General features: G+C 37.1%; 1 gene segment (V, D, J or C); it reads left to right on the forward strand.

Moving 5' to 3' along the window:
• The first annotated feature begins 13,440 nt into the window (after nt 1-13,440).
• LOC114633576 lies at nt 13,441-13,975 on the forward strand. The segment is given in 2 exon segments: nt 13,441-13,521; nt 13,632-13,975. Coding segments are annotated over 2 exon segments (393 nt in total).

Raw genomic sequence — 13,975 nt, forward strand, 5'->3', positions numbered from 1 at the left:
GACTTCTGCCGTTGTTATCAACACCTGCTGAAGAAATCATAGATGTGGGCTGTGCTCTGGCCACATGCAAATCAGCAGCAGTATGCATGACTTGAGCCACCTGCAGTATTATCTGGGCTCATCATATGGACTCAGCATAAGCACAAGAACATTAAGAAATCCAAATCCTTGGCAGGGAGGAGCAGAGCATGTCTGCCTTCAGATAACATTTTTTTTTTTTTTTTGAAAGAGGGGAGAGGTCAAACAACAGATTCAGTGGGAAAATAAATGTTCCTTTTTTTTTTATCACTCCCTGTTATTCTTTAAGCTCTTTCTGAGGGTACATTCCTATTAAGGATGGCAAGTGATTTCCTGAAATAATCCCAGAAATTAAAGAAGCCTTATACATTTATGTACATTTAAAAAGAAAATTCTAAACTTTGCCATAAGTATTTGAAGTTAAATAATAATGCACACCAAAATTAACCAGAGCTGAAGTTTATAGAACTCAATGAACCTCTGTAGAGTTAGAGTGAAAGCAGAGCTTTGTATTAGATTTTACACTTTCATATGTATTTTGTATACATATTGATCACCTAAATGAAAAAGTCTATTATAGAATTTTTAAAATAATTAGCTTTTCACCCTTATTAATCAATTATGTCCATTTCAATTGTTTCATTTTAGACTATTAACATACAGTTGAAAATATATATACTCTTGGCTATGATACCATAATGCTCTTGGAGTGAACATGAAGAATATTTAAAATTATTTTTGAGTCATGACTCTATGGAAAGATTTGTCTTCCATCTTCATCTAAGTAATTTGTGCTCCTTCACTTATCTGTGTTCTACCAAGTTACATTAATCAAAGCCATCGAACATCAGGAGTCTATACAGATCCCTGAACTCCCTTCTTTGGTCAGTGTTCATTGTACATATTTCATGATATTTCATGGATATTTCAGGATACTATCCCTATCTTTCTGTCCTGTCTTCAAATAATTTATCATTTTTCAAAACAGGAGATTCACTCCCTAAAAAATGTTCATTTTAGTGTCAACTGTTCTATGTTGACTGTCATATGCTTTTTTTCATGGATGAATTTAAGTCAGTTGAAAAGATGTGAAAGATGAACATTAGGGCATCTCAGACAGAACAGAGTCACTAAAGTGAATGTTCAAGATGACCTACCAAGAGATTTGACATGATTCTTCTTCATACAGGGTTCTAGGAAAGAAGCTTCCTCAGAGTAATAAGCAGTTAAAGTCCCCCTTTTTGTATATATTTACCATGCTATAGTCTTACTTTACTTACTTTTCTTGTTGCTGTGACAGAAGCAACATAAAAGTTTATTCTGGCTCACAATCCAAAAATGCAGTTCAAAGGCTGATTTCTAGAGGACCTATATTTAATTATCTGCTCTTACATGGAGGCTTGCACACTGTGTAGTGCAGGACTAATCAATCTGATGTCCTTTTCTCAACATTAAATGTATCAACCACACATGTAGTATACACAGGCAAAACACCTGTACACACAATTTTTTAAAAGAAAATTTTATCATTGCAAGGATTCAACATCTATAGGAACTTGCAAAAGCTGCTCTACACTCAAGATGCAGGGAGCAAAGCAATGAGGAAACAAAAGTCTTAGGTGCCTTGCTCCATTGTTTAGAATTCTGCCTAAGAAATATCCATATACACAAATAAACCACTAGCAAGAAGGGGGAATAATAAAACCCTATAATTTCATGAGAATCTATTGACAGTTAATGATTACTAGGGGTGGCAGAAGTCATAACCTCCTGAGGTATGGCTGCTAGTAAAGTACTCATACTTAAGTAAATATATAACTGACCTGTGCTTATAGGAAACTCTAGCTAAAGGTTCTTGGCTCTACGTAAAGAAATGAGAAAGGTACAGAAATGGAAAAAAATGTCTGGAAGACAAAACAGAATGTTACTCAGAAGAGCAAGGAGGGATAATAGAAAAAAATCATAGAGGATATAATATGATCAAACTCTCTCTCTCTCTCTCTCTCTCTCTCTCTCTCTGCATGTGTGTGTTTATGTGTGTGCTTGTCTGTGTGTGTGTGACAGAAGATAACTTTCTGTTTTTTATTAGAGCAAGAACTCCATTATTTCTACTCCTGTGCTGGGTATTCTTACTCTATATTAGTTGTTCTGAAAGTTTTCACTGGTTGTTCCCTATTTCCTTTCTATTTCTCCTTAGAGATACCCAGATGAGCATTGGTGCATCTTGCTTTTTAAGTGGGTTCTGTGGAAGAAATTAATCAGTCTCAGTTCTTTTGGCAGGTTTAATTGTATGTCATGCCTTCAGGCTTGCCATGTATGTATTTTTACTGAGCTCCGGCAGTCACAGATATTTGGTAGTAAATTACCATTGAGAATGTTGTGTAGACAATGACCATAATTATGAGAGTCTCTTAGAAAACCAGAACTCATCTTTTCCTCAATGTGCCAGTTGTTTTCATATAGAATTCTGATATTTAAACTCATTGAACGCCTAAAGGAGGTACTTTCAATGGAGCTTGCCTCCAGCAAGAAAAAGAAAAACCAGTAGTCAAGATTTCCGAAGTCACTGACTACATCTACTTCTTCTACCTTGTCATGTAGATAAAAAAATCCTTTAGCCCACTATAAAATTGGCTTGGATGACTCTGTATTCTCTTTAAAAGAACAGAAGTAAAAGAATCAGATTTTATGAATTGGAGATTTAATGCTGTTGAGATTGCTTGGTTTATAAAGTACTTAGCACCCAGAATCCTTATGACCTGATTTTGATGTTCAGATTACAGTGAGAGAAGAAAAGAGCTTCTCAAAATTTGCTCATGTATACTGTGAAGTAGGCACACAACATTCACAAACCATACATATACATAAGAAGCAGAATATAAATAGATAAAGCTTGATCCAAATTCATGACAGAAGAGACATCTGTTTCTGTTAATGACTTGGGTAAAGGGCTATAGCCTTTTAGGTAGCCAAGGCCAGCAAGAACATAGTCCTGGTCTCAGGTATTTCTGTGGGTTTAAAAACAGGCAAGAGATTGGATCCTTATAATTGCACCAGCAAGAATCTTGTTGGAGATAAGCCAACAGAGTCTTCTACATCTAAACTATTGGTTCCTAGATGGGCCATTTCTACCTGAATTAAAAGAGCTTTCTCTTCCAAGTGGCATAAAATGTGGGTTTATAATCTATCAGTGTTTATGCTATCTTCATAGCAAAGAGCAAAAGAATACAGTATATAATTAATTCTTCGTGCTGTGTGCCTCATCAATCTCCACCTAACACTGGAGTCTTTAAGGCTTCCTAGAGAAAAACTAGTCTTTTAGCTCACTTTGGAAATAGAAAGAATCCAGATTCTGATGTTACAGAAGGAAGATTACAGCAGTATTAATGGCAGGAACATCAAGTTGTAGATGAGCCTGAGTTCAGCATCAAGACAAAAATATAGTAGATAATGGATTCAACAGCAAGATGAGGACAGAGTAGATAATGAACCAAATAGGAGGCTAATAATAAAGTAGATGATGAATTTACCAGAATGAAGAGTACATGGCTGATGATGAACTCAGGAGAAAGGGTCAAGAGCAAGTAGAAAATCAAGGAAAGTTTTTCCTGTAGACTTTATTTTATATTTTATTTTATTTTATTTTTATGTTTAGAACATTAGAAGTGGGTGCCTCCAATGTATAACATGAGTCTTCCCACTTCAGTTAATCTAATCAAAAGAATTCTTCACAAGAATGCACAGAAATTCACAATATCTGTAAATATTATAGATCCTGCAAAGTTGATAATCATTAGTAACAATCATAGAAATGAATCACTGAAAACTAGGCATCTTACAGAAGTATGGCACCAACTAGCTAGGCCACCATAATATATCCAGTGTACAAATGCCTTGCTGTTTGCTTGGAATATACAAATCAGGTCAACATTTTTATTACTTCCTGAAGTTAGAAAATTATGGATTTGGATTCTTTCTGTCATCTTGAATAACTTGAAGAAGCCCTATGACATTTTAATGTGAATTCTGATATTCGGAAATGTGTTGTTTGAATGGAAATGTACCACTTGAATTGATAGAGCAGAAATAAGAACCTGATGCAAAGGCAGAGAGGGAAGGCATTCTGTCCCTTAAAGGTCTGTAGTAACATCTTTTAAATATTTTGTATCAAGTTTTTCATGACACATGGAACATTTTATAAGGGTGGCCATCACCAGAGATTTCAGGTTTTTTTGACTTTCGTTGGATCTTTGTAATCTGTGTAGTGAGTGTCTTGGGTCAGATAACATAGAAGCTGAGTGGTGGAAAAGCAATCTTTTGTTGATTTCCATTTCAGAAAGACATATTGAATTTATACTATTGCACTGGACAATGAAGGAGGGAGGCAGTGTAATGAGAAGGAATAAAATAAAAGTGGGTGTGTTTGTAGTAATGCATATTTTCCTCTGATTTTCATCTCAGGTGAGGTCAATTAGAGCTTGTAAAGGTTGGACTGATTTAAAATAAGGTAGGTCTGCTATGGGGAAGAGGCAGAGGGAATGTGTGCATTTAATATTATCATTCTGCTTCTTTTTCTTTTTATTTTTTATGCTATGAGTCATCTCTGTGATAAAAGGAACATATTGAAAATCAGACAAAATTGAATTCAAGTCTTAGCCTCAGTAAGATTCACTGGTCTTCCATATGCATGCTTTGGTGGTTTATTTCCTCTTTCATGAAAATTAATTCATACATATTAAAGGATATTCTTTCTATTTAGCCAGAAGGTCCACTATGATGCATATTTTTTACTACTTCTTTTAAACTTTGATGGCATTTATTTAAAATGTGTGCTCCATTAGAGCCAAAACTTCTCTCACGCATAATGTTGACACTTTTCTCTTGCTATTACTTGTTTATTGTTCATTATATTTCATGTGTTTGAGTGTTTATGTGGATATATGTCTGTTGTACCTGAACTCTAGTCACTTGTTTACAATACCTATTCTGAAAGGTCAGAAGAAGGCATTGAACCTTTAGAACTGGAATTTCAGAGGGTTATGACCCATCATTTGGATGCATTGAATTGAAACCATGTCTTCTGGAAAGCTCTTTTTTACTCTAACCACTCAATTATCTCTCAAGTTAATACTTTCTCATTTTTAAAGGGCTGGCCCATTCCAGAAGCTAGGGTAACCATTCTAGACAAGGGCAGTAGATGTTATAGGGAATCGAGTTATCTTTCCAGAGGATTGTTTCTTGCCTAGCTCTTAAAAGATGTGCATGGCAGGTTATCTGACTGCTATATTTAGTTTCTTTCTTTCCCTAGAGGATTTTCACTCAGCTCAGCCAAGGGCAACTGGACACTTTTCATGACCACAGAATTCAAGGGAAATGCCCAGGGTACAAGAAGTTGCACCACAAGAGATGAAGTTTCAGGCACTGCTCATGGAATAGAGGTATCATGTCTGGGGATGACTTGGGTACAGTATCTTCATGGTACAGGTACATTGCCCTGAAGAACTATGGCACTTGGATTGACTACAGTCAGACAGAATGAGAAACAGTTGGAACTGAGACCAATCCTCAGGGAAGACACTAAACTGACTGAAGCAGACTAACAACTATCTGAAAAGTGGAAGTCCCTGTGAAGTGCTGGGGAATCCAAGGAGGGAGCAATAAGTATCTTATTTTTGCCATGACAACTTTGAGACAATAACAAACAGTCACAACAAAATCAAAATCAAAAGTTAAAGACACAAATTTTGCTTTCCTACCCATTATGTTCCATATTTATTTACTTACAGTCCCACTGAACTAAAGCCTAGTTAAATCACCAAACCAGCTTAGCAACTCTGAATATCAAGAGCTGTAACCCAAACAGCAGCCTTGTTCAGTGAAATGAAAAGAAACACAGTCATGGTACCCAGAGCACAACTGCACAGTCAATGGTAGAAATGCACCAGCAGAGAGATGTTGGGGAACCTAGGTGACAGTCATAGTATATTCCCTGACCTGTAGAGCAGAAAACTTTGCTAGGACTCACAACTATTTGATTCTACATCCCAGCCAATGTAAATAAAGTGTTTCAGGCCAGCAGAACTGTCTTAGAATAGGCAAGGAAGAGCAAGAGAAGACAGATAAAGGAAGCAAGAGATAAAGGTCATCCTTTTTTAAAGGACTAAGAGTACATTTTCAACTTTTGGATGAGGAATCTCTATTTGGCAAGCATTAGCTATAGGGGAGATACAAAACCCATTGCCTTTCAACAGACACACAGGTTCCCCACATCTGCAAACAACCTGTGCCAAATGGTTACACGGCACTTTGTTCCTCCAATTAATTTTTGCATTTCTTTGCTAGATCAAGTACTTGGTAATAATTCCCAAGATAGAGTACTTCTGATTCCATCAGTGCTTTAGCTAAAAAAACTGTATTATTATAGATACCAAAGTTCAGCCAGAGCATGGCCCTAATCTCTGGTAGTTTCAATAGTCTTTTTCTGTACATGTATAGTGTGACTGGGCATCAAACTCAAACCTTCAGGCTTGAATAGCGGGCAGCTTTACTTGTTGAGGGATATTACAGGCTTCAGATTTCATTTTCTATGAAGAGTCCTCTGGATCTTTTCTTAATGATCCTTTACCTTACAGTAGACAGTGTGCATTTCTATGCTTTTACTTTACAGATTTTCTAGAATGCATTTCTGTAAGGCATTTAAAAGGTGAATGATGACAGTAAAAATAAACGGAGTATGGGTTTTGTCAGGGCTTTCTTTCTGACCAATTGTTTTAGTTTCAAAGAGCTATAGTCTCCTGAGAGTCTCTGCCAGAGCCTGACAAATACAGATGGGGATGCTCTCAGCCAACCATTAAACTGAGCATGGGGACTCCAATAGAGGAGTTAAAGAAAGGACTGAAGGAGCTGAAGGGATTTGCAACCCCACAGGAAGAACAATGATATCAACCAATCAGACTCCTCAGAGCTCCCAGGTACTAAACCACCAACCAAAGAGTACACATTAAGGGACCCATTTCTCTATCTGCATATATAGTAGTGGATGGCTGTAGCCGCCTGCGGCCACAAGTTGAACGGGTTCACCTGAACAGAGGGCTGGGAATGAAAAGGGGATGGAGAGGGAGAAAAGATGAAGCCAAGACAAAGTTCTCTGATCAAGGCTCAATGGTTTAATGCTAAACTTTTAATTTAAAGGGGAAGAACCTGCCCAAACTTTTCCTAGTTTCAGCTGGGAGAGTTGGGTGGGATAATCTGTTCTTGGTCACGTGTCATGGCCGGAGATGTATCAAGGCAAGCTCAGGAGCAGTTCTTCTTTCAAGTTCCTGTAGAAGGATGTAGTGCAGCCAAGGTGGGTGACTCCACCTAGGTGTCTATTGACATGCAGCCAAGGTGGCTAGTTCCACCTAGGTCCTATTGTTTGGTCTATTGGGGTAAACAAGGTCTCTGGCCTGCTCACAGCTGGGGGAAGGGCACAGATGGCCTTATTGAGCATCAGTGGAATGGGAGGCCCTTTGTCCTGTGAAGTCCAGTGCCCCAGTGTAGGGCAATGCTAGGGCAGTGAGGTAGAAGTGGGTGGGTGGGTAGGGAAGCACACCCACAGAAGCAGGGAGAGGGAGGATAGGATAGAACAGTTGCAGAGGGGAAACCAGAAAAGGAGATAACATTCCAAATGTAAATAAAATAACCAGTAAAAATATATCAATTCCCCAAATTTATTTTTCAAAAATAATATGATTTAAAATTATAGCAGTGGTCATGATCTCTAACAGAACTCTACAGTCACTTACTATTAGACTGGAAACCTACAGCAAATAAATATTGTACAATCTTTTCACAAAATGGCTCTTTCAAAAATCCATTCAGATATCAGCTTTGATCAGGATGAGCTAAGTAAATGTAGGGTCTTCGTGCTTCATGAAAGCCAGAGCCACAGAAACATATCCAGTGGATGATCAGGGACACTCATGTCCATGCTGTGTCCTGACTTGAACTGACTACTGCAAAGAATTTGATGAACCTGTATAGAAGTGCTTGTGACAGTAGGTTGTGCACTGCACATGTTCAAATATGCAAGGTACTGGGGCTTGACATGGTTTGACATGGCTCCAAAATTGTCTTACTTGTTCTTTGCAATTCAGTCCTTGCTCCAAGGATGCCCATACGTCCAAGAAAAACCAATTTTGCAAAGGTTTTCATGCAGGGAACATGTTCATTTATGTGGGCAAATGCAAAGCAGCATAGGAACCAGTGGCCAGTAATATTTTTATAATCCCCTGTTTCTGTAGGTGCTTTCCTGATGCAATATTTAAATGAAGGTCAGTATCTGTTCTTGTGAAACAATCTTGTGGAATGTGAAGTTAACTTATTTTTCAGCCATTGCTGCCCATAGATAATATTGAGTAAATAAACACTTGCTGTTTTTTTCCAGGTATAGCTGGAGTGAATTTGGATACATAAAAGAGAAACATAGCATGTATTTATATGGTTGTAGCAGGTTTGTCACCTCTAGATAAGTTGTATTTATTTCTGTATTCATCAATGTTTTGTCCAATTAACTAAACAAAGATCAAAGAAATTCTAACTACTTTCAAAATCGGATAAGTTCTCCTTGATATTTTTACAAAAGTACATGTCCATTCCTTTGGTTCTTTATATGCCTGCAACTTGTGGTCTCTGTCTCTATTTTAAAAAGAAATTATGTTTATTCTTTGGGAATTATATACATGCATACAGCATATTATGATCCTATACACTGTCTTTCCCTCTTTTATGCCTTACAATGATGGCCACAAACCAAGTCCTCCTTCACAATTTCATGTTTTTCTGTTTTGTTCATTCATTGATATAATTAAGTATATGTCTAGAAGTGTCAGCATGCTTGCATGTAGACATAAGTGGAGATGCCTAAAGGAGAAATCAGTTTGCCCAGAGCTAACGGTTCAAGCAATTATGAGCTGTCCAGTGTGGTTCTTAGAATCAAACATAGTCCTCTGTGAGAGCAGTGTGTGCTTGTATCTAATGAGACACTTTCTCAGGCCCTTATATAAAGGTGTCCTATCTAATATGTAGAGCTCTCAATGTCCAGTTAGTGATCCATTTGAGGATAGACAACCCACAAGTGTCTATATCTCAAAAGATGAATGACTATCACTTGCCTAATAGCAAGCCAATGCAATAGTTGCATTTCTATGAGTGTGGCCCTATGAGAATCTTCCCTCCTCCAACTTTCCCCATGGCCCAGGATATATAACAGAATAATTGCCAGAAAAAATTTGAGTCACAATGAGAATAAATACTGTGAAATTTTTTTCTGGACAATACATGGATGTTGCACTTAAGAAGTATAACAGCTGTAATTAAACATACCCCTCCTCACAAGCTCAAGAAACTCAAAAATCTGTATCCATATTAATATGAGGTATTGCCTTTGGAAATAGGTTCTTTAATAGCACCTGCAATACAACATTTTTTGCTCTATTATCAGATTTTACTACCTCTGGCATATACTACCCTAATGGAGGTTCCATATTTGAAGCCCTGTGAACAGATTGTGTTATGGGCTTCATTATCATTGGAGGTTGTTCCTCAAATTTGGTACCTACATTGCAGACTTTATGGTTAGATATTAATATCCTCATTAAAGACATAATTTTAACACAAATAATGTAAAGCTACATCAACCAGTGCCATGGTTGAATGAATTAGAAAATGTATATTTTTGATTTTTAAAGGAATATTGCAGTATATAAACCTTGTTCATGTCAAATTGATGGTGTCTGTGGGGCTCTCATGATGACCAGTCTTTATGCTTCCTGATGGGGTCTGGGGTATAGAGAGAGCCATCAGTTGAGCAAAAAGTTTTCATAGAGATAAAACAACTTCCTGTCTTGGTGCCAGCAGAAGCAAGGATTAATTTCTCAGCCTTTTACATTCTAAGCATACGCCTGATATCTTGGTTCTATGACTACTTCAGAGGTAGTGATTATGGGATAAATTTTTACTGTCACAGTTAAAAGCCTTAAGAGTTGTCAAATTATTATTGTCATCATTATTACACAGCACACCAGCTAACTGCTGCAAGGTGCTCTCTATTGGAGGACAATACTATTTCTCATGTGATGAGTCAGGGAGTCTTTGCCTTAGCAATTGTTTCCTTCTGCTCAACCATGGTTCTGCTTTAGTTCTGTGAATTTCATCATCCTGCATAATTGTGAAATTGAGTAGGTGGCCCACTGTTGTGGGTCCTTCTTTACCTTGTACAGGACTTTGCATTGCTGATTTTTTGATAAGAACGGTTGTACAGTATTGAGCAAATAGATATTACAGAAGCAGGTGAGGTTGTGGCTCTTTTGTTCTCCTAAACAGCTTAGCTGCCTCTTCTCTTTGGGTTGATTTACCTTGACCCTGTATATCTATTACTCTGCCAGGTGGCAGACTCTTATTTTCAAGCTCTTCTACAATAGATCCCAATTTCTTTCTCAAACTCGTCCACTGTCCAAACTTCCTCTGCTGGTCACCATCTCCTACTCTGGTTTTCTGAATTTTCACTCTGAGACATTCTTTTATAGATATATTCTTTTTAATTTTCCATTCTTCACTGACCAAACACCGTTTTACATTCTACTTCTTCCCACATAGAAAATGTGCAGAGGAGCAACCCATGGCACTATTTGCCTCTTCTCCCAAACACTCCTGTTTACTGTGCCTAATTCACCATGGTCAGTTTCACTTTAACTTTGAATTCCATACTCATAATTTCATCTTCATCTTTCCTGTGCCCAAATTCCTGCTGAACACATGCCTATAATATTTGTTGTGGATTGACCAAGTGTAGTACGCTTTTCATTTTTATTTTTACAAAATGTGGAGTTATAAATATTAACACACAACATTTGGATTCACTTGCCTTATGGTTACTAGTACGTTAGACAACAAAAGAATACATCAAAAGTTAAAATCCAGGTTATGCTCCTCAATTTTTGTAGAACTTAAATCACTCTTCATAAGAGTTATACCTATATCCCACATGGTATTCATGATTCTGAAGCCCACAAGTAATGAATTTTATTGAAAGAAATGTAATACATAAGAACACAAAATAGAGAAGAGAGGGGGCCCATCTTTAGGCAAATCTAACATGACTATATAATGGGTTATTTTCTCATTCTTCACTACAATACTTGATTCTGTAGTCCTCTGGTGAGAATTAGTTTCTTTGATAATTTGTTGGGTTTTTTTTCTTGTTAATTCTATTTTGATGGTTGTTTTTGTCTACATCCATAATATTTCTTACTTCATCTCTCCTTCACGCTAATAGTAAAAGACAATTTTGGTGAAAGAAAAATCTGGTCTCTAACAGGTAATAACAACCAAACAGCAGGAATCTCACTATGCCACTTTTTCTGACCTATCTTTCTTACCTTAGGTAATCTACCATTGTTTGCCTTACTTTATTTTCAGTTTACATGTATGGGTGATTTACCTGCATGCAACCTGGTGCACCAACTGCATATCCAGTACTAGTGTTAGTCAGAAGAGGGCATTAAATTCTCTGGAACAAGATGCAAAACTGTTTGTTAATCACATTTGGAAACTAGAAAACAAAAGCAGGTCCCCTCCAGAGAAACAAGTGCCTTTACTCATTGAGCCATCTCCTTTGCCAAAGGATTTTTACTAGTCAACAACTTCATATGGTTTATTCCATAAAGATATACTTTGATTTTATATGTGTAAGACACAAACTATTTGAATTTACCATATATCTGATGATAAAAAAAATCCAGTACTTCAGATTCTTTTTAGCCAGTCTTGCTACTTTTAAACCTATAATAGAGGCTAAGTCACTGAGCATAGCAGGGGAAAAAAGAAAAAGAATCTTCACCGTCAGGTCAGAGATAGAACAAATTTTATTTGCTCACAGCCACATTCTCTACCTGTCTTCAGTGAACAAACTTATGTGGTCCAGCTTCCTCACTTACGAAGAGATATGAATGTGCCTTTCTTTGGCTTACAGTGAAGAAAGCACATTCCTGGGACCTAATCTAACCTCTGCGTGAACATACTCTATCACAGATTTTTTTTTTTAAGGAAGCTGTTTCACCTCATCTGTGTGTGGACTGTATATGATCGAAAACATGGGTATTTCACCAGTTGTTTAATCAATCTTCAAGCCACTGAGTCTTCCCTCTGTCATTTGTTCTATGGTCACAGAATCTGAAGTGAAATGAACCCTATAGAAACACACAGGAGAATATGGATTGGTATGAGGAGAGCTGTTAGTTTATCTTTTCTCATTTGAATGATTCACAAATAACTATATATTATGTTTGGAATTTGAATACAATATCCTGGGGAAATTAATTCTAATGTATGATTGTTGAAGTACCTATACTTATCTTTCAAAACTATTCAGTATTGATTGCTCTTGTTAATTAGACATTAGACATCGTTAGTCAATGAATACATTACATTTGTTGGACTATCTCACTTAGAAGGTTTTTTTTGGGCTTGAAGGAGTTAGTGCATAATATCTCTAACCTGGAAGTTTCCTATTTTTTGAAAGTTATTTATAATTGCTATCATATACTATGTAATATACAAACTATTTTGATATGAATAAATTATTGCTTTAATAAAGATAAAAACAGAAGGAAGTAAAAAGAATGTAGGTGTTTACTATTTTTAAAGATCATGAAACATTTAAGGGTATGAATGATCACAAAGAGAAAGGGCCCCTGCTTGTGATAATGCATAGAGTCAAAATGTATAATAGAGAATAATAGTAATGATGTGAGTGACCTTGAAAATATCAAGCAAAGATAAGCTACAGATGGGAGGTAGGAATGCATAAATTCTGGCCAGTCATGAAAGGAGTAAGTCACGTCAGCTTTATATATCTGACAATTTAGTGAATGCAGGTCCTGTTGTTTAAGAGTCACCTTTGTGTATATTATTATTCATTGTGTATGGTATTGCTGATTTGTTATGTGACTTCTACTTCATATTAAAAGAATCAGGGTAGCAGAACAAAAAGGAAGACACTATACTTCCAATAGTATTGTCAGGCACAAATTAGAGGGGTCTAAATACTGTTTTCCAGGTTTTCTTCAGGTCTAGGTCTGTGTCATAGTGAACAGTTCCTGTATTAGTTGGAGCTGTACTGAGGAAAACTTGGCAGAAAATGATAGTCAATTTAATACACCATTCACAGGAAATCACTTTGACATAGTTCTTCTGTTTCTCAAGAGAAACAAACACATTGCCTGCCAGAAAATCTATGTATCCCACCTTAGCCCTGAGACTGGCAGAGACATCAGGTCCTTATTAAATAAGCCACACAGCTGTGCCAGACTCCAGATGATTTGCATGTTTGAGGGACACAGCCCACTGAACTATATCTTCTTATTAGACAGTCTACACATTATGGTATTCAGTCTGAAACAGGACAAAGGACAGTCATGAAGGCTCCAGTTCAACTCCTAGGGCTGCTGTTGCTCTGGTTCCCAGGTAAGATGTACATCACAAAAAAGAAACATTCAAAAGTGTGCATAATACTTAAAAAGCTATGTTTTTAATATGATTTACAGTATATATTTGATGTCTATTTCCAATATCAGGCATGAGATGTGATATACAGATGACTCAGTCTCCATCCACCCTGTCTGCATCTGTGGGAGCCAGAGTTGCCATGAACTGCAGGGCAAGTCAGGGTGTTAGCAATTACTTACACTGGTACCAGCAAAAACAAGGAGAAGCTCCCACACTCCTGATATATAATGCAAAGAGTTTGCAATCGGGCATCCCATCAAGGTTCAGTGGAAGTGGATCTGGCACTGATTTCACACTCACCATCAACGGTCTGCAGTCTGAAGATGTTGCCACGTATTTTTGCCAGCAGGGTTACAGTGGATACCACTGTGATATAAGTCATAACATAAACCACCCAGAGATGCAAAAGTGA

This window comes from Grammomys surdaster, unplaced genomic scaffold, assembly GCF_004785775.1.
Source record: "Grammomys surdaster isolate TR1022 unplaced genomic scaffold, NIH_TR_1.0 717, whole genome shotgun sequence".
NCBI lineage: Eukaryota > Metazoa > Chordata > Mammalia > Rodentia > Muridae > Grammomys > Grammomys surdaster.